The sequence below is a fragment of the Cervus elaphus genome, chromosome 23 (assembly GCF_910594005.1).
Source record: "Cervus elaphus chromosome 23, mCerEla1.1, whole genome shotgun sequence".
NCBI classification, from domain to species: Eukaryota; Metazoa; Chordata; class Mammalia; order Artiodactyla; family Cervidae; genus Cervus; species Cervus elaphus.
In genome coordinates, this window is record NC_057837.1 from 3601161 (window position 1) to 3627602 (window position 26442).

The 26442-nt window shown below is 40.6% G+C and overlaps 1 protein-coding gene across 2 annotated transcripts in view; it reads left to right on the plus strand.

Moving 5' to 3' along the window:
- SNAP25 (synaptosome associated protein 25) overlaps positions 1–22781 on the plus strand; it is an 81311-nt gene extending 58530 nt beyond the window's left edge. The window contains exons 5-8 of one of the 2 annotated variants that reach the window (XM_043885161.1): positions 9777–9894; positions 13788–13913; positions 16291–16435; positions 21496–22781. In XM_043885161.1, the coding sequence (XP_043741096.1) occupies positions 9777–9894; positions 13788–13913; positions 16291–16435; positions 21496–21564 (458 nt within the window). In that variant the 3' untranslated portion in view covers positions 21565–22781. Of the gene's footprint in view, positions 1–9776; positions 9895–10057; positions 10176–13787; positions 13914–16290; positions 16436–21495 lie in introns of both variants that reach the window. The other variant, XM_043885160.1, reaches the window with a different exon arrangement.
- Positions 22782–26442: the final 3661 nt, after the last annotated feature.

Here is a 26442-nt window from a genome sequence, read left to right on the forward strand (position 1 = left end):
TTCATGGTTGAATAAATGGTACTACACTCCCTGTTATATGTGTTGGGGTAAAAGAATTTTGAAGGCAAAAGTCATTTGTTTGGATTTTTTAAATATTTTGGACAGTTTAGGGATTCTCCCCCTTAGCCCCAATCTTTCCCATAAATTTGATGTTCTTCTAATAATTCCTAGATAGAATGAGAGAATCGTGTACCACATTGCCCATTTATTTTGACCATCCTAATTCAACATCTGGCAGTTTTGATTTATAAGTCATTATGAGAGTTCCTTAAATAACTAGAAGCTTTTTTTAACAGGACATAAACTAGGGGAATCATTGGAAAATGGAAAATTGAACCACTTAAAATATTTGAACTTTTTCATTTAATTATAAAAATAGAGGCAGTGAAAATCAGAGTACCAGCATTTTAGTATAGCATCTTTATAGTCTATAGTGGAATCTAGAAGGGAGTACTAACATTTTTCCCTTTGACTTATTCGTCTAGTCATTCAGTGATGCTTTAATTCTAGCTAGAAGTTAGTTACCTGATTCCATTCTAAATTCTTATCATAACAAACAGATTTGGCCGAAATATTTTCTCTCTATTTGTAGTTAATGTCGGCATTAGAAAACTCTCAGCAATCATGAGAAATTTTTAAATGTCAAAGATAAAAAGGTAACATTTATTTAAAACATGGAACATCATAAACAAACTCCAGGAATAAACCTCAAATTGAGAGGAAAATTGCCTTAATATGTAAATCATCAGCCTACATGTAGACGTATGAAACGATGGTTTACCCAACAACAGTAATAAGATGCCACTGTTTAGCTGATTGGCACAACTTTTTTCAACTGATAATAATCAATACTGTGAATATGTCAGGAAAACAGAAACCCTCAACCTACATGTGGGCATTGTTGATTGATACAAACGTTTAAGAGTAATTTGATAATATACACACATTTTGATGTGCACCCATCTTTCGACCAAGATATTTCACTCCTAGAATTAGATGCTGCAGATATTCATTGACGAATCTGTGAAGAAAAATATACATGCCTTACCTATAATAGTGTAAAACTGGAAACAGCCTAAGTGTCTGGCCAACCACATCAACTATGGTATGGCCATGAAAGAAATTCTGCATAAAGTGTCTGCAACCATTGCAATATATAATATAAATCTTTATTTACTGACCTCTGAGGGGTTGGGGCAGAGGCTGGGAGGGACTGAACTACTCTTAGGGGTCCTCTGAGAAACAACTGCTAGGAATCAATTAGAAGTACATTGGTGAAGAGGAGAAGAGCAGGAGCAGGCAGGGAGAGCCTTCTGTGATGTCAGCCTGACACTTTTGAGAGGGGAGGGGGTGGACGGAGGATTGGGTAGGAATCTCATACTGCAGTGCTGCTCTGAGAAAGTCTCAGCCAGACTGATGTGCAGCCCAGGAGCAAAGACGACCCAGCGAGGCACCCCCATGCTGGGCAGATTTGCTCCTCGCTAGTAAGTCGTGCCCAGTCATTGGCTAGGAGCATCCCGGCGAGGGCGTGGCCTCCATGTAAATATGGGAGATCATAGAGAGACAGCTGGAGGTGTCAGCTAACTGAAGGGCCCCACTTGGAAGGAGATCTCAGTAATACCCTCATGGCTGTCATTAAAGACATTTGTCTCTATACTATTGATTTGTATTAAAACTTTCAAATACACATACACTAACCAGTTTTTAAAAATCAAGAGAAAAGTTTTTTTAAAAAAACAATGAACATCAATCCCAACACTTGCCCTCCCCATTTAAAAAGATATAAATTGCAAAATTAATACAAAAATAATGAAGTCTAGGAGAGTTGTATTTTGAAGGGATTACAATAGCTACAGCAGTCTTCAGAACTCCTCAAATGAATTTGCTATACATTTTAAGACTTGCTGACTTGATCTGTATAACAATGTCCCAGACTTTGAAACTCAGGTTGCACTATCACTGCTTTTTTTTTTTAAATTGTATTTAATTAGGCAACATGTGCCCATATAGAAGAGTGGTACTTCATTTGCAGTGCTAAATTGATACATATACACTCAAGAAATATAGAGTTCTACCTTATTAATGCTCTTTAGTTAATGATTTGCATATGAAGGGGGTAGAAAAGAAGCCTTCCAATAGAAAGAAAGATTTGAAAAAGGTTCAGGATAATGCCATTTTGCCCCTAACTATAAAACTTTGACATAAAGACATGAAAAATAATACATATAAATCTGAAGGTAAAAAAAAAAAAAAAGTAAGATATTGAGTTACAAATTACATTGTACTTTGATGAAGAAAATCTAGAGACAAAATTTACCAAAATCTCCAAACAAATGCAAAAATAAATTATTCTTAAACATAAATGATTCCCAAGAATATCTTTATATTATTCTCAGAGAAACAAAGCAAAAGTACAGATATTCCCTGCAAGACAGTCAGTGTTCTCAGCTAAGACATTTCAGTTATGGCCACACAGCTAAGTTCTCAGTTGAACATATTTCCTAGGATAACCTGGGTTTTACCAGATGCATGATGGATAATTGATATTGATGAGAAACACACAGCTGTAAACCTTCAAAAGTAGGTGGCTTCTGCCTGGTCTTAAGTGGTATATGTTCCATTTATACTGTAAGAAGAGGTCAGGAGCTTTTTAAATGAGTCAACAACTATCTTCTCTGCCATTGTACATGTATTTGGATGCTGTATATGCTGTGTTTAGTTGTGTAGATCAATAACTGCTTTAAAATTTCTCTCCAATTTATGCTCTACTAATTTTATCTTTGCCTGAACACCAAAAGTGTTGACTGCTTCTACCCTTCAGCTGCACAGAAGTCTCAAGAAACAGTCATCCTCCTAAAGAGCCATTCCAGGTTGCCCTGCTAAATGCTTGAACTCAGAAATTCCTTATGGGATTCTTGTTTTATACTCAGGTATCAGGAGGCCATGGAACGCTGAGCATGACAGCTGGCCCTGGAAATGTACTGCGTCCTGGGATTTTTCTGTTCTACAAGAGAAACCCCCCTGATATACCCTTACCTCTAATGTGGGATGACTTAAACTTTCACTTCCATATCTCTTGTCCCCTTTGTTGGTTTTTTCTTACTAGATTGAAGATTCTAATGGCCCCATGCTGCTTTACATAAGTAATATTAGTAGAAAGCAAAAGTCACTCAGTTGTGTCTGAGTGACTCTTTGCGACCCCATGGACTATACAGTCCATGGAATTCTCCAGGCCATAATATTGGAGTGGGTAGCCTTTCCCTTCTCCAGGGGATCTTCCCAACCCAGGAATAGAACCCAGGTCTCTGCATTGCAGGTGGATTCTTTACCACCTGAGCCACAAGGAAAGCCCAAGAATACTGGAATGGGTAGCCTATCCCTTCTCCAGCAGGTCTTCCCAACCCAGTAATTGAACCGGGGTCTCTTGCATTGCAGGCAGATTCATTACCAACTGAGCTATTAGTAGAAACGATATCTAAACTTAGATCCCTAAGCATCCTGCCATTGGTATATCCATCACAAATAACCAGTCGCCAAATATCATGGCAGAAACAGGAAAGAACAATCTCTTGCCCCAACAGATAGTGTGATGTACTGGAACACCTCCCCAATCCAAAATGTTATTTCCCTCCCGGTCTCCAAGAATAAACAGAGAACAGTCAGAAAGTAAGTTTAAGGAGGTAAGGAGCAGTCAAGCCTGAATACTGCATTGCATCAGTCTCTGAAATGTTGTCCATGTCAGAATGGAATGAGGATATTGATTGCTTTCAAGCATTTCCTGAGAAATACCTTCACAGAAATCATTGAAGTGCTGTTAAGTCCCTATACTCCAAACATATTCACAAACATAACTCAATCACACTCTAAAGATTGATATTATTTGGGGTACCCACTATGTGCCATGGCACTGAAGAAAACAGGCAAAAGTCCCTGACTTCATAGCATTCACAATCTAAGAGGGGACAAGAAAAGGAAAAAATGTTATCATTAGAATATCTGTGACAAAATTGTTCCTTGATGTTTTTTCAGGATTTGACTTACATTGTGTATAATGATACATTCAGCCAATATTGGTAGATATAAAATGGTTTTCAGAATCAGCTGTTCTGAAAGAGCTCCAGAATTCCACTTTGCTGTGATCTTTGCTGTCCAAGCTGGAACCCATGGCAGAAGCCCACTCTCAGAAATAGGGATTTGACTGTGCCTGTTTGTATATTTTAATTTGAATTCTCTGGCTCAGAAATCTAACACTTGTGCACCAATTTACTTTTATTTATGTTATTTTCTAATCCCTAGAGACACAGTGAGTGGGGCTCCTGAGATGTCAGGAAGTTAATATTTTGCTGAAAGTATTAACTTGAGAAATTCCTTAGGAAGGGCAAACACCTGAATGTATGTCGCATGCCAAAACCTGTGCATGTGTCAGTTTATTAGTTGAGCCCAGCATGTTTGCCCTCTATACCCAGATACGGGAATGTGGGCCTGCCTCCCCACAGTCCTCTTGGTTTCAAGCACTCTGCTGGACCATTTCAGCTCCTCTCTGATGAGGGCAGACTTTCAGGGACAAGGGGAGAATGTGGAGCTCCAGAGCAACCCAGAAGGCTGGTGGAAGTGGAGCTCCCCCAGAGGAGGAATGCTCAGCTAGTCTCTCACAAGTTCAATGAGAGCAACTAAGATTCAGCCAAGATCACTCAAGTGAACTTGAGAGACTTCAGATTTTTGAAGCAATGTAGAAACCAGTATTTCAAATCATTCTTTACAGCTAATGCCACCCACAGTGAACACATCAAGAGAAATCTTTACTTTGATAATTCTAGGAGGTGAAGTCTCACCACAGAAACCACTTTCATCTTCCACAAAACACCTGCATGTATAATGAGCCATGCCATGTAGGGCCACCCAAAACAGATGGGTCATGATGAAGACTTCTGACAAAACATGGCCCACTGGAGAAGGGAGTGGCAAACCACCCCAGTAGTCTTGCCTTGGGAACCCCATGAACAGTATGAAAAGGCAAAAAGATAGGACACTGAAAGATGAACTCCCCAGGTCAGTAGGTGCCTATTACGCTACAGTATAGAAATAACTCCAGAAAGAAGGAAGAGACGGAGCCAAAGCCAAAGCAATACCCAACTGTGGATGTGACTGGTGATGGAAGTAAATTCCAGTGCTGTAAAGAGCAATATTGCATAGGAACCTGGAATGTTAGGTCCATGAAGCAAGGGAAATTAAAAGTGGTCAAACAGGAGATGGCCAGTGTGAACATTGACATTTTAGGAATCAGTGAACTAAAATAGACTGGAATGGGTGAATTTAACTCAGATGACCATTATATCTACTACTGTGGGCAAGAATCCCTTAGAGGAAATGGAGTAGCCATCATAGTCAACAAAAGAGTCCAAAATGCAGTACTTGGATGCAATCTCAAAAATGACAGAATGATCTCTGTTAGTTTCCAAGGCAAACCATTCAGTATCACAGTAATCCAAGTCTAGCCCTGACCAGTAATGCTGAAGAAGCTGAAGTTGAATGGTACTATGAAGACCTACAAGACCTTCAAGAACTAACACCCAAAAAAGATATCCTTTTCATTGTAAGGGACTGGAATGCAAAAGTAGGGAGTCAAGAGATAGCTGGAGTAACAGGCAAATTTGACCTTGGAGTACAAAACAAAGCAGGGCAAAGGCTAATAGAGTTTTGCCAAGAGAACGCACTGGTCATAGCAAACACCTTCTTCCAACAACACAAGAGAAGACTCTACACATGGACATCACCAAATGGTCAACACTGAAATCAGATTGATTTGCAGCCAAAGATGGAGAAGCTCTATACAGTCAGCAAAAAGAAGACTGGGAGCTGACTGTGGCTCAGATGATGAACTCCTTATTGCCAAATTCAGACTTAAATTGAAGAAAATAGGGAAAATCGCTAGACCATTCAGGTATGACCTAAATCAAATCCCTTACGATTATACAGTGGAAGCGACAAATAGATTCAAGGGATTAGATCTGATAGACAGAGTGCCTGATGAACTATGGACAGAGGTTCATGATATTGTACAGGAGGTAGTGATCAAGACCATCCCCAAGGAAAAGAAATTCAAAAAGGCAAAATGTCTGTCTGAGGAGGCCTTGCAAATAGCTGAGAAAAGGAGAGAAGCAAAAGGCAAAGGAGAAAAGGAAAGATACACCCATTTGAATGCAGAGTTCCAAAGAATAGCAAGGAGAAATAAGAAAGCCTTCCTCAGTGATCAATGCAAAGAAATAGAGGAAAACAACAGAATGGGAAATACTAGAGAGTTCTTCAAGAAAATTAGAGATACCAAGGGAACATTTCATGCAAAGATGGGCACAATAAAGGACAGAAATGGTATGGACCTAATAGAAGCAGAAGATATTAAGAAGAGGGCACAAGAATACACAGAACTATACAAAAATGATCTTCATGACCCAGATAACCACAATGGTGTGATCACTCACATAGAGCCAGACATCCTGGAATGCAAAGTCAAGTGGGCCTTAGGAAACATTACTACAAACAAAGCTAGTGGAGGTGATGGAATTCCAGTTGAGCTCTTTTAAATACTAAAAGATGATGCTGTGAAAGTGCTGCACTCTATATGCCAGCAAATTTGGAAAACTAGGCAGTGGCCACAGGACTGAAAAAGGTCAGTTTTCATTCCAATCCCAAAGAAAGGCAATGCCATAGAATGTTCAAACTATCACACAATTGCACTCATCTCACACTCTAGCAAAGTAATGCTCAAAATTCTTCAAGCCAGGCTTCAACAGTACATGAACCGTGAACTTCCAGATGTTCAAGCTGGATTTAGAAAAGGCAGAGGAACCAGAGATCAAATTGCCAACATCTGCTGGATCATGGAAAAAGCAAGAGAATACCAGAAAAACATCTACTTCTGCTTTGTTGACTATGCCAAAGCCTTTGACTGTGTGGATCACAACAAACTGGAAAGTTCTTCAAGAGATGAGAATACCAGACCACCTGACCTGCCTCTTGAGAAACCTGTATGCAGGTCAAGAAGCAACAGTTAGAACTGGACATGGAACAACAGACTGGTTCCAAATCAGGAAAGTATGTCAAGGCTGTATATTGTCACCCTGCTTATTTAACTTATATGCAGAGTACATCATGAGAAACGTTGGACTTAATGAAGCACAAGCTAGAATCAAGATTGCCGGGAGAAATATCAGTAACCTCAGATATGCAGATGACACCACCCTTATGGCAGAAAGCGAAGAAGAACTAAAGAGCCTCTTGATGAAAGTGAAAGAAGAGAGTGAAAAACTTGGCTTAAAACTCAACATTCAGAAAACTAAGAATACGGCATTTGGTCCCATTAGTTCATGCCAAATAGAAACAGTGGAAACAGTGAGAGACTATATTTTGGGGGGCTCCACAATGGCTGCAGATGGTGACTGCAGTCATGAAATTAAAAGATGCTTGCTCCTTGGAAGAAAAGCTATGACCAACCTAGATAGCATATTAAAAAGCAGAAACATTACTTTGCCAACAAAGGTCCATCTAGTCAAAACTATGGTTTTTCCAGTAGTCATGTATGGATGTGAGAGTTGGACTATAAAGAAAGCTGAGCACTGAAGAATTGATGCTTTTGAACTGTGGTGTTGGAGAAGACTCTTGAGAGTCCCTTGGACTGCAGGGAGATCCAACCAGTCGCTCCTAAAGAAAATCAGTCCTGAATATTCATTGGAAGAACTGATGCTGAAGCTGAAACTCCAGTACTTTGGCCACCTGATGTGAAGAACTGACTCAGTGGAAAAGACCGTGATGCTGGGAAAGATTGAAGGCAGGAGGAGAAGGGGACAACAGAGGATGAGATGGTTGAATAGCATCACCACATCTATGGACATGAGTTTGTGTGAGCTCTGGAAGTTGGTGATGGACAGGGAAGTCTGGCGTACTGCAGTCCATAGGGTCGCAAAGAGTCGGACACGACTGAGTGGCTGAACTGAACTGAAAGCAGATATGTGCTTCAGTCCACCTCAGACCAGCAGTTCCTCAGTTGGGCGTTGTCATCCCTATTCTGTCTGTTCTTAATGTGTTTTGAAGATACTGGGCTTCTCTTCCCCAAACCAACCCCTCATTTGATAGTTATTTTGATCTACAGACTAATTTATTGCATTCCTTAAGGAAACTGGAATGAAGTGTTTGGAAAAGTACAAAATTCTCTGGAATGTAAAGAGTTGTCATCCATTTTTTTAAGCCCCTTCAAAAATTTTCTGAAAAATATGACTATACCTACATTTATTTAGCAAAGGTTTGCCAGCACTGCACTGTTATTTCCTGTGGCTATCAGATACTGGATAAACATTTTGTTTTCCCCTGTCTCTTGAAAAGCAGAGCAGAGACAGCAGATTCCTACCTAATAAGCTGAATTCTGTTCCTCAGCCCCACAAAGGACAACACAATAGCTTCTTATTTTACAAATGGACAGACAGTCTCTCCAGTTTGGAATGACAGTTTAATGTGAAATTGTTTTTAAGTAACTATTTATGCCCTTTTATACAGGAAAGTATTTACCAGTTTTATTCTAATCATGCCTTTCTTCCCAGAGGCATAGGCATGCATGTATGAAAATATAGTTGAAAAGAGGAATAAAAATGTAATTAGGTTTTGTAAATAGACGGCCAAGACATCCCACTGCTGCCTTAATGGTTTTATGTGCTCAGTCGCTATGCCGCGTCTGACTTTTTGTGACCCCATGGACTGTAGCCCACCAGGCTCCTCTGTCCATGGGATTTTTCAGGCAAGAATACTGGAGTGGGTTGCCATTTCCTTCTCCATGGGATCTTCCCGACCGAGAGATGGAACCCTCATCTCCTGCATTGGCAGGCAGATTTTTTGCCACTGAGCTACCTGGAAAGCTCTAATTGTCATAAAAGCTGTTTTAAAAATCACTTCATGGAACTTATAGTTTACTCAATTTAATGACACCACTTTTGAAAAATTAATCAAGTTGATTAATTAACCCTGGCAAGTTAGAAGTATGATTTTTTTTATGGCCATCAATCTATATCTTAAGATACTGTCTAAGGTCAGCTTTCCTGGCAGTGATGACTTAGTACTGTTTCATGTTCCAATCCATCACCTTTCTCCAGGAATTTAATGTTCCAGTACCTGTAATGTTGCTATGCTGATATTGCTTTTCTTAACAGCTTCTATGAATTGAGTATTCAAAACCGAAAACTGCCTATGGCCTGTCTTTGGCTAGACAGCCACTGCTAGGGGGAAAAAGGATATGGTACCTATTGCTAATTATCGCTATAGTTGTTATTTTTCCCAAAGGAGAAAGTGGATTATTTTCTATCCTTAGCTGGTTGAGGATGCTAAAAACCAAAAGAGAGAGATGTTTTAAAGTTGAAGCAGACACTTTCTCTAGTACCATTGCGTTTGAACACTTAAAACATAAACTAACACCCCATTTTCTTTCTCTTGGGTTTCACTGGTGTCTGAGTAAGTGAATATGCTGTGCTGTTTTCCTGGACATTCAGAATCAAGCAGGCTTACCTACCCCATCCCAATCATGTCTGAGCTATAAACTATATGAGCATCACTTTTGTTCATTTCCTTCCACCCCTGGCTGCATAGGGCATCGACAGCCGATTCTAGCAATGCATCTCCTCAGACAATGCATTGTAATAGCTCTCCCTCTTTTTCAAATTCCGTTTCATTTCTCATGTTCTGTTGAAAACCCCCAAAAAATTCATTCCACACTGTCATCCCTTTGTCCTAACCAGAACAACTCGATCGTGTCGAAGAAGGCATGAACCATATCAACCAAGACATGAAGGAGGCTGAGAAAAATTTAAAAGATTTAGGGAAATGCTGTGGCCTTTTCATATGTCCTTGTAACAAGTAGGTACTGGGTACCAGCTCTAATCTGTGGCGTCCAATTTTCTTTCTTTCTTTCTTTTTTTTTTTTTAATGTCAAAGTGAATGTCTGAAGTTTTGTCTTTTTTTTCTTTGTCCTTTTCCATCCGCTTCATTCTGTGGGGATAAAATACTTGTGTTTAATCAGAACAACTGGAACGCATTGAGGAAGGGATGGACCAAATCAATAAGGACATGAAAGAAGCAGAAAAGAATTTGACGGATCTAGGAAAATTCTGCGGGCTTTGTGTGTGTCCCTGTAACAAGTAGGTGCTGCCTGCCTGCCTGAAGCTTTGGTTTCCCAAGGCCCATCTCCAAGCCTTGACAAGCTCATTCCTGCTGGGTGCAAAGGCAGGATGAGTATGTGGCATGCAGAACAGATCAATACCGTATCTAATGCATTCATCTCATAGCATAGATGATATTAGTGGGAGTTAACTGTTGATGCATTAAAAATCAGGCATACTACAGTGAAAGCTTCACTGTCAGCAACTTTTATTGATGAACGTTTCAACATTTTCCAGAAAGTGTACCTCAAGACAGAAACTAACCTCAAGAAAGAGAGGCACCACCCAGGGAATTTTATGTTCTCTAAATCCCCAAAACCAAAATTGCAGATTTAGAAAAGACTGGGGGTAAGTTTGGAAGTTGAGATACACATATGTATCAAGGTTTGATTTTTCAGAAGCAAAAGTAACAGGTAATTTGGCCCAAACAAGCATTCCATAAGTTAGAGAGTAAGACAGAGATTCACCCTTTCAACTGCCCACCAGTTACCAAATCTGGTCAGCGGTTAGACCATAGATGCCGCAGCTGCACCCAACGCAGAGGCAATGAGTCCTTCAGCAAGAAGTTCTCACGCCTTAGCCAAATTGGACCCATCCCTCTCCAATTCTTCCTTTTGGAAGATCCCCCGTACACTGGACGAAATGTTGAAATGTGTAGATTTTGCATGCACGACATCACAAAACATTCAACTGTTAAGGTTCTGCAACGCTTTTTTGGAATGTAGCAGAAATGTGACATGTGGTTATAAAGGTTTGCAACAGAAGGAACCTGAAAATAAGTGTTCTGGAAGGTAGTCTTATTTGACTAGCAGTGGAAAAAAAAAATGCATGAGCGGATTGTCCAACATGCATTTGAAAAATTAAACCCATTACCCAATCCCCCTCACCCCTCCTACTTCCCTTTGGACAGAAGCCTTTTTCTAAAAGCTCTCCTGATCCTAGCTTTTAGAATAGAAATCAATGTCATTTCTAGCTGATTATATGACCATTCACATCCTTTAAACTTTGAGGCTGATTTAAAATATCCCACTTCCTATTTAGGAGGGGAGGGGCTCAATTTGCAAATAAATTTAAGTGGTTTTTTTTGGGGTTTTTTTTTTTAAGAATGATCTACAGTAAAACCTGACTAACTGGAATCTAGCTAACTGGAACCTTCAAGTATATGTATATTTTTGTTCCTTTCAACTTTTAGCAAAACGAGATAAATAAACAAAGAGAAAAATCCCATCAAGGACTTAAAAGCCTTTCTCTAAAGGTCAGTCTAGGCAGTTTGCATTCTCTCACTGTCTTCGTTCTGTAAGTTCCACGTCCAAGTGGACCAAGCAGTGAAAGCTGAGCTGCAGGGGAAAGGCCATCAGACATATCAAAAGAAACCAAAACCAAGGAATGCTTTGATCATGTTCCCTGCCCTAAAACTCTAAGGCAGGAAAGTGGCTCAAGAATCTAACAGATAGTCAGCCATCACTCTTGAAACTAAATTTACCTCCATGGCCCACTGTGTTAAGAAAGTCCTATAATTCACCAAAATAGCATTCCTAAGCATTCCAGTTAGTCAGGATTTAACTGTTCATCATTTTCAGTGGCCACTTGCCCCCAGGTGACATGTCTACGTATTTTGTGATGAATTTCATAGACATATTTTCCTGTCCACCAATTGTGTGTGGACAAAGGGTGGAGGCAGGCCCCCTCCCTCCCTGTGACAGATTCTAATGCTCAGATAAAATCATGACCCCTGGGAATTCCACCTACCAGTTGGCGCTAATTCCTTATTACACAAGAGACCCTAACTGAGCTTCAAAGCTTGACTGAAGTGTTCCCTATTGTGTGTAAATAATGCTTTAAAAACCATGTGTCACAGCGCAGTGGCTGGTGGCGCCCTGCACTCTCCGAGGGCTTCGCCCTGTCTCGGCATGTTTCAAGGGACTATGGTAGATGTCCTGCAGTTATGTGAGTCTATGTGCAGCATTGTGGGTGCAGTGATTCGCCTTCGTTCAGAAACGCAAACTTTCCCACTCCCTTGACTGCCAAAGATGGTACACCAGACATTTTACATAGCAGAAAGCATCACAAGGTCCATATAACTTCTGTTAATGTGAGGAGGGAGGGGATGGGGATTTGGAAAATAACAAAAACAAAGCCATACTCTCAACTCTATTAAATTCATTTTTGGATCCTGTCCCACTAAGTGGCCCTGGCTCTTTAGAGCAGTGAATTCTGCCTGCTTGAAGGCTGTGGCATTATACATTAGATGTGGGAGTTGCTGAAATTCCATCTGTACAATTTTCCAATTTGTCTCCAGGGTTTCTTGGTCCCTAATCTGCAAGTATTAGTCTTAGTGCCAGTTTTAATAGATGGCTATGGTCCTCCAGTAAAAGAAAGAAAGAAAAAAAAAAGGTTAAATTCTGGTGTCATATAATAGAAAATAGAAAATGTGAAAAGGGGACCAAAAGAAGTTCTGTTCTTGGACTAAAAAGCGTGTGGTTTCTACTATGCAAAGAACATAAAAACATCTTTGATTGCTCAGTTACAACACACCCACCAAAATATGCTGCATACGTGTCTATTGGGCACAGTAGGTATGCCTGGATTTTAAGTCTCTCTCCAAGGCAGCTCAGTGAAATACGGCCCACAGAGACCACACCAGTTCCAGACCACTTTCCCCTACCACATCCCAGGATAGTTTGAAGTAGGCGGCTGTAACCACTCCCATCCTGCCCCTCAGTCCAACAAAGAAGCTATTGAACCTGCGTTTCAAATCCTCATGAAGGCTATTACTGTCCTGCTAGTGCCTTTTTTGAGAATGGTCAACTTCTGGAGTAGTTTGGCTTAAATGAGAATGCTTCACTTTCTACTCATGCCTGTAGCTGGTGCATGAAGAAGATGTAGAGGGGTTTCCCTTTTTGGTGCTAGATGGCTTGTTCTCTCTTCTATTTTCCTGCATTCATTTCACTATGCCTCTTTTACTTTTTGTCTCTGTGGACAAAGGTTTGTACATCGACTCTGGATGTATGGTGACTGTTTGGAAGTACCGATATATTATCTAATTCAAATCACTCTAGAGGCAACTCAAAGACCATCACCCTTGGCCAGCCACCAATCCTATATTTTCTCCATGCAGAGTGAGAATGCCTGGTTCTGCACATGCATTGGGGGAAAACAATTAAAACGGGAATCTTTGCATGATGGTGTGTAAAAACTTGGTCCAGGATGTTTTTCTTGATGACAGTGTGTTGCTGTGGTGTGATATACACACTCTACTTGGCAGTCTTGTTTTGTGTCTGTCTGCCAGTATGTTTTTTTCTGTGTTTTGTGTCTCAAAATATAACCATGTCATTGAAATAGAATTGAATGTCCTCCAACTACGTTAATCCTTGTCTTAAATCCAACTAAACTAACAAAAATGAAATCCTGAGTAGCTGAGGCTTGGTGGTGGCCAACTGTTTGGGTCTGGATTATGATATATCGGTATTCTCTAATGCCTCGAATTAAAACTCATTCGCTTGGTTCGGTTCTGAGCTTGAAGAGGTAATGATTGTTGTGAGCTTGATGCGCCGCCCCTTTTGCTTGTCACTCACCCTCTTTTTTGCATAGGCTTAAATCAAGTGATGCTTACAAAAAAGCCTGGGGCAATAATCAGGATGGAGTTGTGGCCAGCCAGCCTGCTCGGGTGGTTGACGAACGGGAGCAGATGGCCATCAGTGGTGGCTTCATCCGCAGGTGAGCCTTGTGTAGCTGGCCCTGTAGCAGTTGCTTACTTTTGAGTGACAAACCCCTCCAACCTGAGTGGTTCTTAAAACAGCACTGGGAAGTTCCCTGGCAGGCCAATGGTGAGGACTCAGTGCTTTCACCATCATGCTCTGGGTTCAATCCCTGCTCGGAGAACTAAGAACTCACAAGTCGAGTGGTGCCGCCAAAAAAAGAGAAAAAACACCATTTCTTTTTTTTTTTAACTTCTGAATCTCTGTGTTGTCCGAGCAGATCTTCTGAGCATCTCCTGGGCTCGCTCATTACATGCCAGTGGGCACAAGATGATCTAAGACAGCAGTGCTTCCTTGTCTGGTGGTTGGCTGGGGCCGTGGGTATGAGGCGTCCCTTCTCTTCTATGCAACCTCTCCCCAGGAAAGCCCATGGTTCTTGCATGGTGCTGGCAGCACCAAGGGGCAGGTTCCCATATGCAAGCACTTATCAAGCCTTTGCCCACATTTCACTGGACAAAGCCAGCCTCGTGACTATATCCAACACCAGTGTGGCAGTCAACAAATGTTTCACTCCATGACTTTGATTGGACAGAATTTATGAGATGTACAGAGATGTGGGCAGGGTCAATAATAAGGAATGGTGAAACATCTATGAACTAGCAATGGCAGGAAGAATCCTAAAGGGACAGGAGAGAACTGTCACCAGAACCCAACAGTAGTTATGGCTGTGGGCAGAGGTTGAGATGCCTGGGCTTACTCCATACCAACTGAATCAGAATCAGAATCTCTAGAAGTGAGATCCAGGTGTCAGTAGTTTTTAGAGCCCCTCAAATTTTAATATGAAAAGAAGGCTGAGAACTATGGAACCAGAGGTAAGTCATAGCTGCTGACAATCATTTATGTAAATTTATTTTCTACATATGAAACCTGGGAAGTTCTCCTTTAACTTTGTCTGGCCTAGATTGCTTTAAAAATCCTACAGGAGCAGTCTACATTGGGATTTACCATGAGGGATGGGTTTTAACCCCTGTGAGCAAATTTTAGCCCGTCGCCATCTGAGGTGGGGAAAACTCAGACATTTTGAAATAAGTATTTACCATTTACGATAAAGAGTTAGTGCTGTATGTGCCCTTGTCCATCAGCTGGGTCAAAAGCAGGTGCCAAGAATGAGAGAGAATGCAAAAGGTTTATTAGAGAGTAACACTGGGAAGGGAAAGGGGGGAAGTAAGACTGGGGAAGAGCTGTCAGACCATCAAGCAGAGCTGGCAAACAATCGACCAACTCATTGGGAGCTCCACAGCAAAGTTGCTCATTGGAGGAATTCCATGGTAGGTAGAAATGACTAAGTCTTTGTAAAAAGTCTTGCTTTGTCACTGGCTGGGGCCACCTTGAGAAGAACATGACCTCAGCTCAAAGGCAGACCTAAAGGAATGAACAATGAGAAGCTGTCAGCTGACCACACTCCTTGCAACTGGGTGATGAGTTCTTTCTTTCTTTTTTAAAAAAATGAGTTCTTTCTTAAAGACAGTTTGAGCAGTGCATGGATCCATACAGTGCAGGGGGTGAACTGTGGCTATATAGTAACTATTAGTAAATATGATATATAATTAAATTGCAATTAAAAAGTTTTTTTAAGAAAAAAAAAGTGCCTTCTTAACTGTTAAGCTGAGTTATGAAAAACATGGGAACTCCCTTTGGGTAAGGCATTTTGAGAGCCAATTCCTCCCTCCTTACTTAGGCTGAAACAATATTTTATCACAGTTTCTTCCTTGAAATCACCTATTCACAATGTCACTAAAAACCACATAGCATTGAAACCTGAGCAAGTAAAAGTCATCTTGAAAAAGTAGCTCCCTTTGGAGGTTTTGGGAGCAAATAGGATTAAGGGGCAGACTGTTATTCTCATTACTCTTCCCATTAACGTTGGTCCCAAACGGAGAAGTAGATGAGTGGAGAAACTCTCTGACTTAGTGCAATAGCTTTTCTTATAAGTTTGAGTCTTGGAGATTTTCATTGACATTTCAGAAAGAAAAATACAGTTTCTAACTGGTTCCACCTTCATTCTCTGACCTGGAATCCTCCCAACTAAAATAATTTTAGCCTTAAAACATGAAAATTGGGATAATCATAAAGGGAGGAAATGATGTGTTGGTAGAATTGAGAGAAGTAGATATATTAATCTGCTTAATGTGCCTTCTTTAAAAGTAGAAATTTAAGTGTTCAATAATGCATTTACAAATTATTTTCCTATCTACAAAAGCTAAAATGTTCTCATATTGAACAGAGATTTTAAAAGGATCAGACTGATACCTGGAGATCAATAGATTTTCAGTAAGCTTTGGGTCCTGGGCATTTGAGTTTTTCTTATCTTCTAAATCCTCTTCTTTGATGCCCAGGGTAACAAATGATGCCCGAGAAAATGAAATGGATGAAAACCTGGAGCAGGTGAGCGGCATCATTGGAAACCTCCGTCATATGGCCCTGGATATGGGCAATGAGATTGATACACAGAACCGCCAGATCGACAGGATCATGGAGAAGGTGAGCACGGGGCAGTCAGCAGGTTTCTGTTGCTCATCACCTTCTCTGAAATAACCACCGAGGAAGCATGGAGGGCACAACAAGACCCGCAAACCGTGACTTTGGATTCAGGTCCTGGTAGATAGACATCTTCCCCTTAATTTTCCGAGTCAGAAATGCAGCAACAGATAAGTAAATAATAGGGTAGAATTTACTCTAGCAGATATTCCTCAGGGCCACCTTTACTACAGGCATTGTGCTAGGCCTCAAAAGACATATTAAGATGAGAAAGACACCATCTCCACTCCAAGAAACTCACAGCCTATGGGAGGCAGTGAGAATCCAGATGAAAATATAATTTGTCAAGAAAGTTGCACATCAAATGCTAAGTCAGGTTAGATGGGGAAAGATTTCAAGGGTCAGGGGATGGGGAAATCTCACCCAAAAAGTTGAAATTGGATCGAGTCTTGAAGGTTGGTGAGTTTGTCAGAGATGATGTAGGGATAGAATCAGGAAATGGAGGGAAGGACAGTTATTTTAGGTTAGCCGTAAGATGAATAGAAGCTTTGATTTTATAAGTGCGGAAGCTTAAATGATAGTTTAAAAAGGCCCAGATTCCATTTTCAGTTCAAGAGTGCACACGTCCAGATCTCAAAGTAGGGAACATAATCTAATGAAATTGAGTTCATGTAAGGACACCAGATGTCACACTCAGACTGAGCCGCCTAGTGTCAGAAAGAGGAGAGACGATCAAGTGGTAAAAGGTAGGGTTGGGGGCTTCAGATTAGGAGGGAACAGAAAGAAGCACTGGAAAGCTTTTATAACAAGATTTGGGGCACCCACACCGGATATTCTACACTATGCAAATCTGATACAGTCTCTATGTCTTTGTATTCCATCCCCTCACTAATCAATAGACTCCTAAATATTACTTATAATTTCTTAAGATATCCAAATACCAACAGGAAGAAATAGACAAATTATGAGTTTAATGGTAATTGTGCATCTATAATCAATTCTACTTAGCTAATCTTATATGATGTGAGTTTATTCCTTGGAAGGTACTGAAATTTTGAGCCTGAAACCCTGAGTTTCTTTTCAACAACTCATTCCACTTTGGTTGGGGGTAGAAGGACGGTTTTTGTGCTCTCTTGAATCATAAGGCTAAATACTCTGTTTCTTGGTATCTGAGCATCCTCCACTGACTTAAGAAAGGAATGAGTAGACATAAAGGGAACGCTTTGCCCTATTGTGTTCTATGCACTTTATAAAGATATTTGACTGCATAATATTTTGCCTAATCAATATTGAGATACACATATGTCAGTGTGGTTGACAAAATACCTGTGCTTTGCCTACTTCACAAGTCATGACATGCTTATTGTTGATAAGAGCCTTTGATGTGCTAAAGCTTTTAAGCTGTGTAGATCAATAGGTTTTTAGAACAATATTGAGACTTTCCAAAAGTACTGGAGCCAACAGAAATTGATCTAACCCATTATGGCCCAGAAAAATGAACTAAGAAATAATTGCTGAACCACCTTCCAATAGGAAAATGATTTGGGGGAAAAAAAAAGAAAAGTAGCCATTTTTCTATCAAAGGACCCAATTGACTCACAGATATAGGGAGATAATGTATCTCTAACTCAATTAGAGTCCTAGAAAGAGAACTTCTACTAAGAAAGAGGGGTCAAATCTTTATTGACAGAGCTGGGCTTTAAGCAAGCAGTTTTCCTGGAAAGGCAGGTGATGTCTTAATCTACCACTTCACATTTCTAGGTCTGTTCTTTAGGGGAAAAGTTTTCATTCTGGGCCTAGTTTACAAGAGCCAAGACTTGTGCAGCTATCGGGTTTTATCAAAAGTCAGGCAAGAGGATAGGAAATAGCCATTACAGTTTATCTCATCCTTGGATGCTGAATTGCTTAAGAAGTAGGGCAAGGGTCTAGTTGCCTTCAAATAACTAGCCTTTTTTTCCTCAAAACAACAATGCAGATATGACTGACATAAAGCCCATTTCAATTCAGCATTGCCCCAAATGATACATGTTACATGATTATTAGTAGACTTCTACCTTCTTTTGCAAGTTCTTACTTCTGATCATAGAAAATGGTGTGCAAAGATCTTCTGCATATCTAGGATTAAAATCATACTGTAGGACTAAAGAGAATCTTCTATTTCTCCCATATTCTCTCATGACCCAAACAACCACCCTCACCCAACCCCACCAATCATGATCCTTTCTCATCACTTCAATTAGTAGTAAAGTTTTGGGAATCCAAAATAATGCAGCCTTCAGTACATTCCTATGGACTGTCAAGAAATTACTTTGTCCCTTTAAAAACCCTATTTTCTGATTTAGAGTATTTATAAATAGGCAATCTTCTAAGGTTGAAATTGTATGATTCTTTTAGAAATCTATTAAAATGGGGCAAGTTTCTGTCATGTCTTTATGGGAACTGTTGCTAAGGAAACAATAATGTTCAAACTTGGATTTAAAATTGTCAGTGCAAGATGCGATGCACATGTTAAAATAGGTTAAAAGTAAAGCTGAAGATTGAGCATTGCTCACATTCTCGCATCAGTATGGAAGCATGGTGTTTGAAAACTAAGATCTTGAGTTCCAGCAAGGCTTTCCTGCCCACCAGCTTCATGACCTGGTTCCTCATCTGATACTGGAGTGGATTGCTATTTCCTTTTCCAGGGGAAAAATAATAAGAGAACAGTTAAAATCTGGGATCAGAACAGGCTGTCATGTAAGTTAGAGATATCATCTTTTGGAAGTCTGAGCTTACTTGCCATGGTCTGGAGTTGAGATTTCAGAGTGTTCAGAAGCATGAACAGCCCCTAAACAGCCCTTCTACCTCTTTCGCAGGTTCTTTGCATCAGCATCCTGGTTTCCTCACAAAGGCAAGTTATGTAGTGTATCTTGAGTGTATTAGCGAGTTTAGGATTCTCTAAATAGAAATGTGAAAACAGAGATGGGATATATTGCATAAATATGTCCTACAGGATATAAATAGAGTAAACACAGATGCATTCTCCAAATACCAGGAAGACAACTAAAAGAAGATTATCTCAGGATTTTTTTCCTAAAAGCACATATGTTATATAATATAATAAAGATTTGGCTCCTTTGGTGTCAGGTATTGTATGGACTGGAATTTTGATACACTTCAGAAAGAATTGAGGTGGACAACACAGATGCTCATTGAAGATACGTCTGTTCTAGCTCCTCCCAGATTCTTTGAGGGTATCCAAAGAGTAGCCTCATGCTCTACTTCAAAACATCCTCTTGTACCATCACATGAAGACTCACCAGTGCCTTCGTAATGCAAGAAATCCTAGAATGTTTGCCTTCAGAAATGCTGTCTGTTTTTAAATGTATGTTTTTTCCTTATTTGAGCAGTTCTTAAAGTTAAGTCTGGAAAAATAATCAGCATAATCCAATCTTAAGGAACATTTCACATTGATCTGAGCTTCTAATTTTCCTTTAGATCAAAGTGTTATTACTTCTGATAGGATTTGTAGCTAAAGAGGGAATACTAAAGCATTCGGGAAAACTGGAGAGAAATACCCATTTTCCAAATTACAAACCTAAAGGTCAAAACCATGAGTCTATAGATCAAAGCCATCAAGGAAAATTACTGTTCTGCCTTATCTGTTTTGAAGTCAACTCTTAACTATCCAAACAGATGGTAAGGAGCTATTGCCAGATAATTCAAAGTTATGAACAGTCTAGAAATATTTTTCTTTCACTTGGCAAATTTCTATTTGAATAGCGATAACTCTAGTGTCCTGGGAATTCACAACTAAACTGGATAAAGAAGACACGACTTGGTGGAGATTACAAAGCACCAAGAATAGTTGTTGATGTGAAATCAGTAATCACTGACTAAGTGCTGGTTGATATAAAAACAGCCCAGTGTCCCTACACTGCCTCTCAGTTCCCTTCCCCTCTTCCCAGGCTGGAGAGAGACAGACAACCCTGCCAACCACAGTAGAGCAAAAACAACAGCCAGAAAGGAATTTTTGTCTTTTCTTCTGCTTGCTGGCTCATATGTTCCTCAGTGATGTTAGGAATAGTTCATTTTCTGAAGGTTAAAAGTATATCCAGGTAGCAGCCCTGGGTTTCATGATGCATGTAGAGCAAAAGAGAACTCACGCAGTGAGGCAGTCGGTCAAAATACAAAATGATAGTAAGTGTGTCTCTGTTAAAACAAGCCAGTTATCAAGCTCACAGGAGTAAGTCTTCAGAAATGGGACTAAAAAATATTTAATATTGCAAAAGCAAACCACGTTTTCACCCAACAGCTGTAATTGTAAGATAAGATATATTGATCACTTCATTTTTGCAAAACATTATTCCAAGACCATTATGTGCAGCAACTCATTTCATCCTCATAGCAAACCTAAGTAGTAAGATGCTAACAGTGATTACAGTGTGGACTCTGACGCCAGGCCTTCTGACCCTGGTTTCCCCATTTATTAGTGCTGTGACATTAGACAAAATTGCCTAAATCCTCTCTGCTTAGTTTCCTCACTTGGAAAAGGAGCTAGTAACAGTATATACCTCAGTGTTGATATCTATCTTGATGTTGTCCAAGTTGAATGAGTGGAACATAGTAGTGGAACTGTGCTCACCAGCAGTGTTCTTTACTGACCCCAGCTTACAGCGCAAAAAGCTGAGCCCCCAAAATGTTAAGTAACCTGGCCAAAGTGACGCTAGTAACTGTACAAATAGCAGGAATTCAACTCGGTTTAACAGATGTGAGTGTCTGCCATAGAAGTCATTGGGTGTCATTCCAGAAGAGAAAGATAAATGATATGTCTCTGTCCTCCAAAGAACAGTCTGTGGTAGGGGAAACAGTCATGAGAACTAGGTCATGAGATCAAACTTCTCTGATCATGCTCAACTCCAGCCAATGGTTCTGGGAACACAGAAGAAGGGATGGGTCATTCTGATGAGAAGGAAAGTTTCAAGATGCCTTCACCCAATAGGAGGCATTTGAACTCGGCCCTGAAGGGGTCCAATAGCATTTTAATGGGTAAACTGAGTTGTTTTTCTTTCCCCTTTTTCCAGGCTGATTCCAACAAAACCAGAATTGATGAGGCCAACCAACGTGCAACAAAGATGCTGGGGAGTGGTTAAATGGCCCATCTGTGTCTTCTTCCAAATGCTGTTGGGCAAGATTAGCACCTTCATGCTTTTCTCATGGTATAACCTAGTAGGTCTGCACATGTGCACACATCACCCTGCCCCCATTGTGAATGTCTTGTGTCGTCCATCAGCCCAACGATACTGTGTGTCTTCTGTTTTTCCTGGGTCTCTTTCTTTCCAAAGGCTGTATATAGTGGTCATTTGGTGGCTCTAACACTTTATGTAAGATGTCTTGGGTTTCATTTTACCTTTTCTCTTTTCAGTGGTGTTTGCTGAATGACAACAATTTAGGAATGCTCGATGTGCTGTTGATTCTTTCAATCCACAGTATTGTTCTTGTAAAACTGTGACATTCCGCAGAGCTGCTGCCACGGTCCTTTCTTCGGGCATCAGGCTCTGAAACTCAAAACCCGCTGTCTTTGCTCCTCATGGCTGGTGTCTGTCTTTATGATTTCATGATTAGACAACGTGGAATCACATAACAGGCATTGCACTCAAAGTGATGTGATTTATGCACTTATGCATGAGAACTAAATAGATTTTTAGATTCCTACTTAAACAAAATCTTTCCATGACAGTAGCATACTGATGAGAAAACACACACACAACAGCAACAACAGAAAACAACAACAAAGCATGCTCAGTACTGAGGCACTGTCAAGATTAAGTTATACCAGCAAAACTGCAGTGGTGTCACTTTCTTTCTGTCAATATTTAAACTTATCAACCATGATCATCCTTTTTTAAAAAAAATAATTTTAAAAAAAGATGGGTTTGACATACTCACCATTTAATCATTTCCAGCAAAACACACGTTTGACTGAAATTATGTCCAATGGATGTAATATAGAGTTTGTTTGCTGCTTTTGAAGACTGTGTTTTGGAGAAAGCAACCTTGCTGTGAAACAGTGTGGAGATGTAAATTTTATAAGGCTGACTCTTATTAATCACTATTTCCCCTGTGGTTTGTTATCAGTACAATTCTCTGTTGCTTAATCTAGAGCTATGCACACCAAATTGCTGAGATATTTAGTAGCTGATAAAGAAACCTTTAAAAAAAAATAATGTAAATGAATGAAATATAGATAAACTATGAGATAAATATCATTACGGCATGTAATATTAAATTCCTTCTGTCTCCTCTGTCAGTTTGTGATGTGATTGACATTTTGTAGCTAGTTTAAAATTATTAAAACTTATAGACCCCAGATGTCTGCTTTAATTTCTTCATGGACCCTGTCTGAGTTTGTACTCACATGAGAAGAAGAAGTCTGGCTACAGTCCCATCACTCCTAAGAAGTCAGTTTTGCCTGCTAAGGACACCGTATGGGAAAAGCAAAAGTGTCCCTTCTACACATGATCCAATGGCAATTGAAACATGGCTTGATTTTTATAATCTGTTTCACAAATTCTTATGCATAGATTCAGTGTTGGCCATGGGGGAAATGTAATTCAACCAGAAGGCACAAAGGAAAAAAAAATCCATAGAAAAAATCTGTAGTACTCAGACTTGGCTGTACATGGATTGAGGTATATTAGATGTCAATCAACTCTCATCTTCCTTCTCTCCAGTATCACCCCACCAAACTGAGCCCGCCACGACCACCACCACTGCTGCCTCCACTTTATTTAACAGCTTTATTGGTATGTCATAAAATTCACCCATTTAAAACGTATAATCTAGTGTGAAAGTGAAAGTGTTAGTTGCTCAGTCGTGTCCGACTCTTGGCCACCCCATGGACTGTAGCCCGCCAGGCTCCTCTGTCCATGGGATTCTCCAGACAAGAATACTGGAGTAGTTTGCCATTTCCTTCTCCAGGGGATCTCCCCAATCCAGGGATCAAACTTGGGTTTCCCACATTGCAGACAGATTCTTTACCATCTGATCCATCAGGGAAGCCAATATATTCAATATTTGTATAATCCAATAGTGTTTAGTATATTCACAGTTGTGCAATCTAATTTTAGAAAATTTTTATCATCCCCCAAAGAAACTCCATACCTATTAGTAGTCATTCCCGTTTCACTTCCCTCAGCCATAGGCAACCCCTGATTTAAGTTCTGTCTATAGATTTGCCTATTCTGAACATTTCCTATAAATGGAATGGTACAATATGTGGTCCTTTGTGACTGGCTTCTTTTATTCAGCATCATGTTTTCAAGATTTCGTCCATGCTGTAGCATGTATCAGAGTTTTCCTTTTTAAGGCCAAATGATATCTATTGTATGGAAAACATTTTGTTTATCCATTCATCCATTGCTGGACATTTGCGTTGTTTTTACTTTTGGACTCTGATCAGGTATGAGGCTCTGAACATTCATGCTCAGGTTTTTGCGCAAACATGTGTTTTCAATTCTTTTGATGTCACCACTTTTACGCCCATTACTGTCTCTGCCACCATCACCTCCGTCATAACCTGTACCCTTCTAGCTCCGCCACCACCACTGCTATGACTACCAGCACCGTGATCTCGACGCTACCTCTGCCGCCTCTGAACCATCCTAGCTAGCACCTCCCTTCCCACCGCTCCCTCCCCAGTCACCGCTGCCCTTGCTTCCTCCTCCGCTGATGTCACCAGCACCGTCATCTCCTCACTTCTGCCACCTCCGCTGCTTCCCTCTCCTACCCCGCAGAGACGATGCCGGTGAATTTGTCCTGATCATCTTGGTTGGCTGCCAGGTCATTTCACCAGTAATTCCAGAGGTTAAGTGAGAGCAGTTCAGAAGTAAAACCAGTGATGACAAACTCATCATCCTCAGGAAATGTTTGCAGTTCTTTAGCTTCTCCCCAAGTCTTAGAACAGGTTCTAGGGATACCCAGATGCTCAGGGAAGTTATTCTAAGGACCAACTCTAGCAACACATTTATGCCTTAAAATTAGGTAGTAGAGAGGATGCTCAAAGATGCAGAAAATAAACATACCATGTATGTCAAAGGAGCTAAGGGGTTGATGTATGGGCTGTGTTAGAAAATTCTTTTCCCAACTCCATCTGTTCTTAGTGAAGTGAGTGCATTTCCACATTGTTTGAATAATTAAAATGTCATACGGGATACATGAAGAGTAGGACATGGGCATCCTGCTTTAAGGTCCAACACATAATTCATTCTGAAGCATATTTCCTTGGATAATTGAGCTTGTCTAGCCTCAGCTCTAATGCAGTCAGCTCCTTTTGGCTAAAGGAAGACATATTCCCCAGGGATGAATCAGATCTGGGTAATGCACCAACTCAGCAAGTACGCTAGAAATACAATTATTGGGGCAAGGCAGAATACCGCAAGACCTAAATCCTCTACAAAAACACTAGAAGGGATAAAGGTGGTCCTGGTCCCAGTAACAGAGCCCTTTCCTCTTGCCTGCCTCTCTCTTCTCCTGGTTCTCCTTCCACACAGGCCTCTGCTCTGACCACCTCACTGCAGGCTTTGTGGCACTCATTTGTCAGCCCGTTGACAGCCACACTAGAAACTGAGAAAAAGGGACGAAAATTCATACTTCTGATCAGCTAATACATGCTAGGTGCTGTGTGAAGTGCCTCGTTTATGATGACTCATTAAACTCTCTTAAAAATTCTGTAACCTTGACACTGTTAGCCCCATTTTACAGAAGAAATTAATACATTACCTGAACCAGATTTACTTTGTTAAAGCTAATAAGTGATGTAGGTATGATTCTAGCCAGATGTGTGCCTCCAAAGCTGTAGACAGGCCTAGAAGATAATCCTTCCCAAGTGGCTCAGTGGTAAAGAATCCACCCACCAATACAAGAGACATAGGAGACGTGGGTTCGATCCCTGGGTTGGGAAGAACCCCTGTAAGAGGGTATGGCAGCCCACTCCAGTATTCTTGCCTGGAGAATCCCATGGACAGAGGAGCCTGGTGGGCTACAGTCCTTGGGGTCACACAGAGTGGGACACAACTGAAGCGGTTGAGTACACACACACACATTCAAGCTGGAGGGTTTATCTGCTCAGATAAGTCAACCGCTAAATATGAAGTATATCCAATGGTAAGTGTGCCAGAGAAGTGTAAAACACTGAAGGAGATAAAGAGTGCAGGAGGTGGGAGAGAAGATGCTATTTTTTAAAAAAATGATAACTATAGTTATCATAACTATAGTCAGCTGCAGGTCAGCTGGGCGAATTGGCAGCTGTCTGCTGAGGCTGCTCCCCTTTTCTCTCTGTGGCCTCTCATTCTCCATATCAATCAGGATTGGCTCCCATGGCAAAATCAGATAAGCCCAAGAAACACAGTTCAGTTCAGTCACTCAGTCCTGTCCGACTCTTTTCGACCCTATGGACTGCAGCACACCAGGCCTCCCTGTCCATCACCAACTCCCAGAGTTTACTCAAACTCATGTCCATTGAGTCAGTAGGATATCCAACCATCTCATCCTCTGTCATCGCCTTCTCCTCCTGCCTTCAATCTTTCCCACCATCAGGGTCTTTTTGCAATGAGTCAGCTCTTCATATCAGGTGGCCAAAGTACTGGAGGTTCAGCATCAGTCCTTCCAATGAACACCCAGGACTGATCTCCTTTAGGATGGACTGGTTGGATCTCCTTGCAGTCCAAGGGACTCTCAAGAGTCTTCTCCAACACCACAGTTCAAAAGCATCAATTCTTCAGTGCTCAGCTTTCTTTATAGTCCAACTCTCACATCCATACATGACTACTGGAGAAACCATATCTTTGACTACACGGACCTTCATTGGCAAAGTAATGCCTCTGCTTTTTAATATGCTGTCTAGGTTGGTCATAACTTTTCTTCCAAGGAGCAAGCATCTTTTAATTTCATGGCTGCAGTCACCATCTGCAATGATTTTGGAGCCCAAAAAATTATAGTCTGTCACTGTTTCCATTCTTTCCCCATCTATT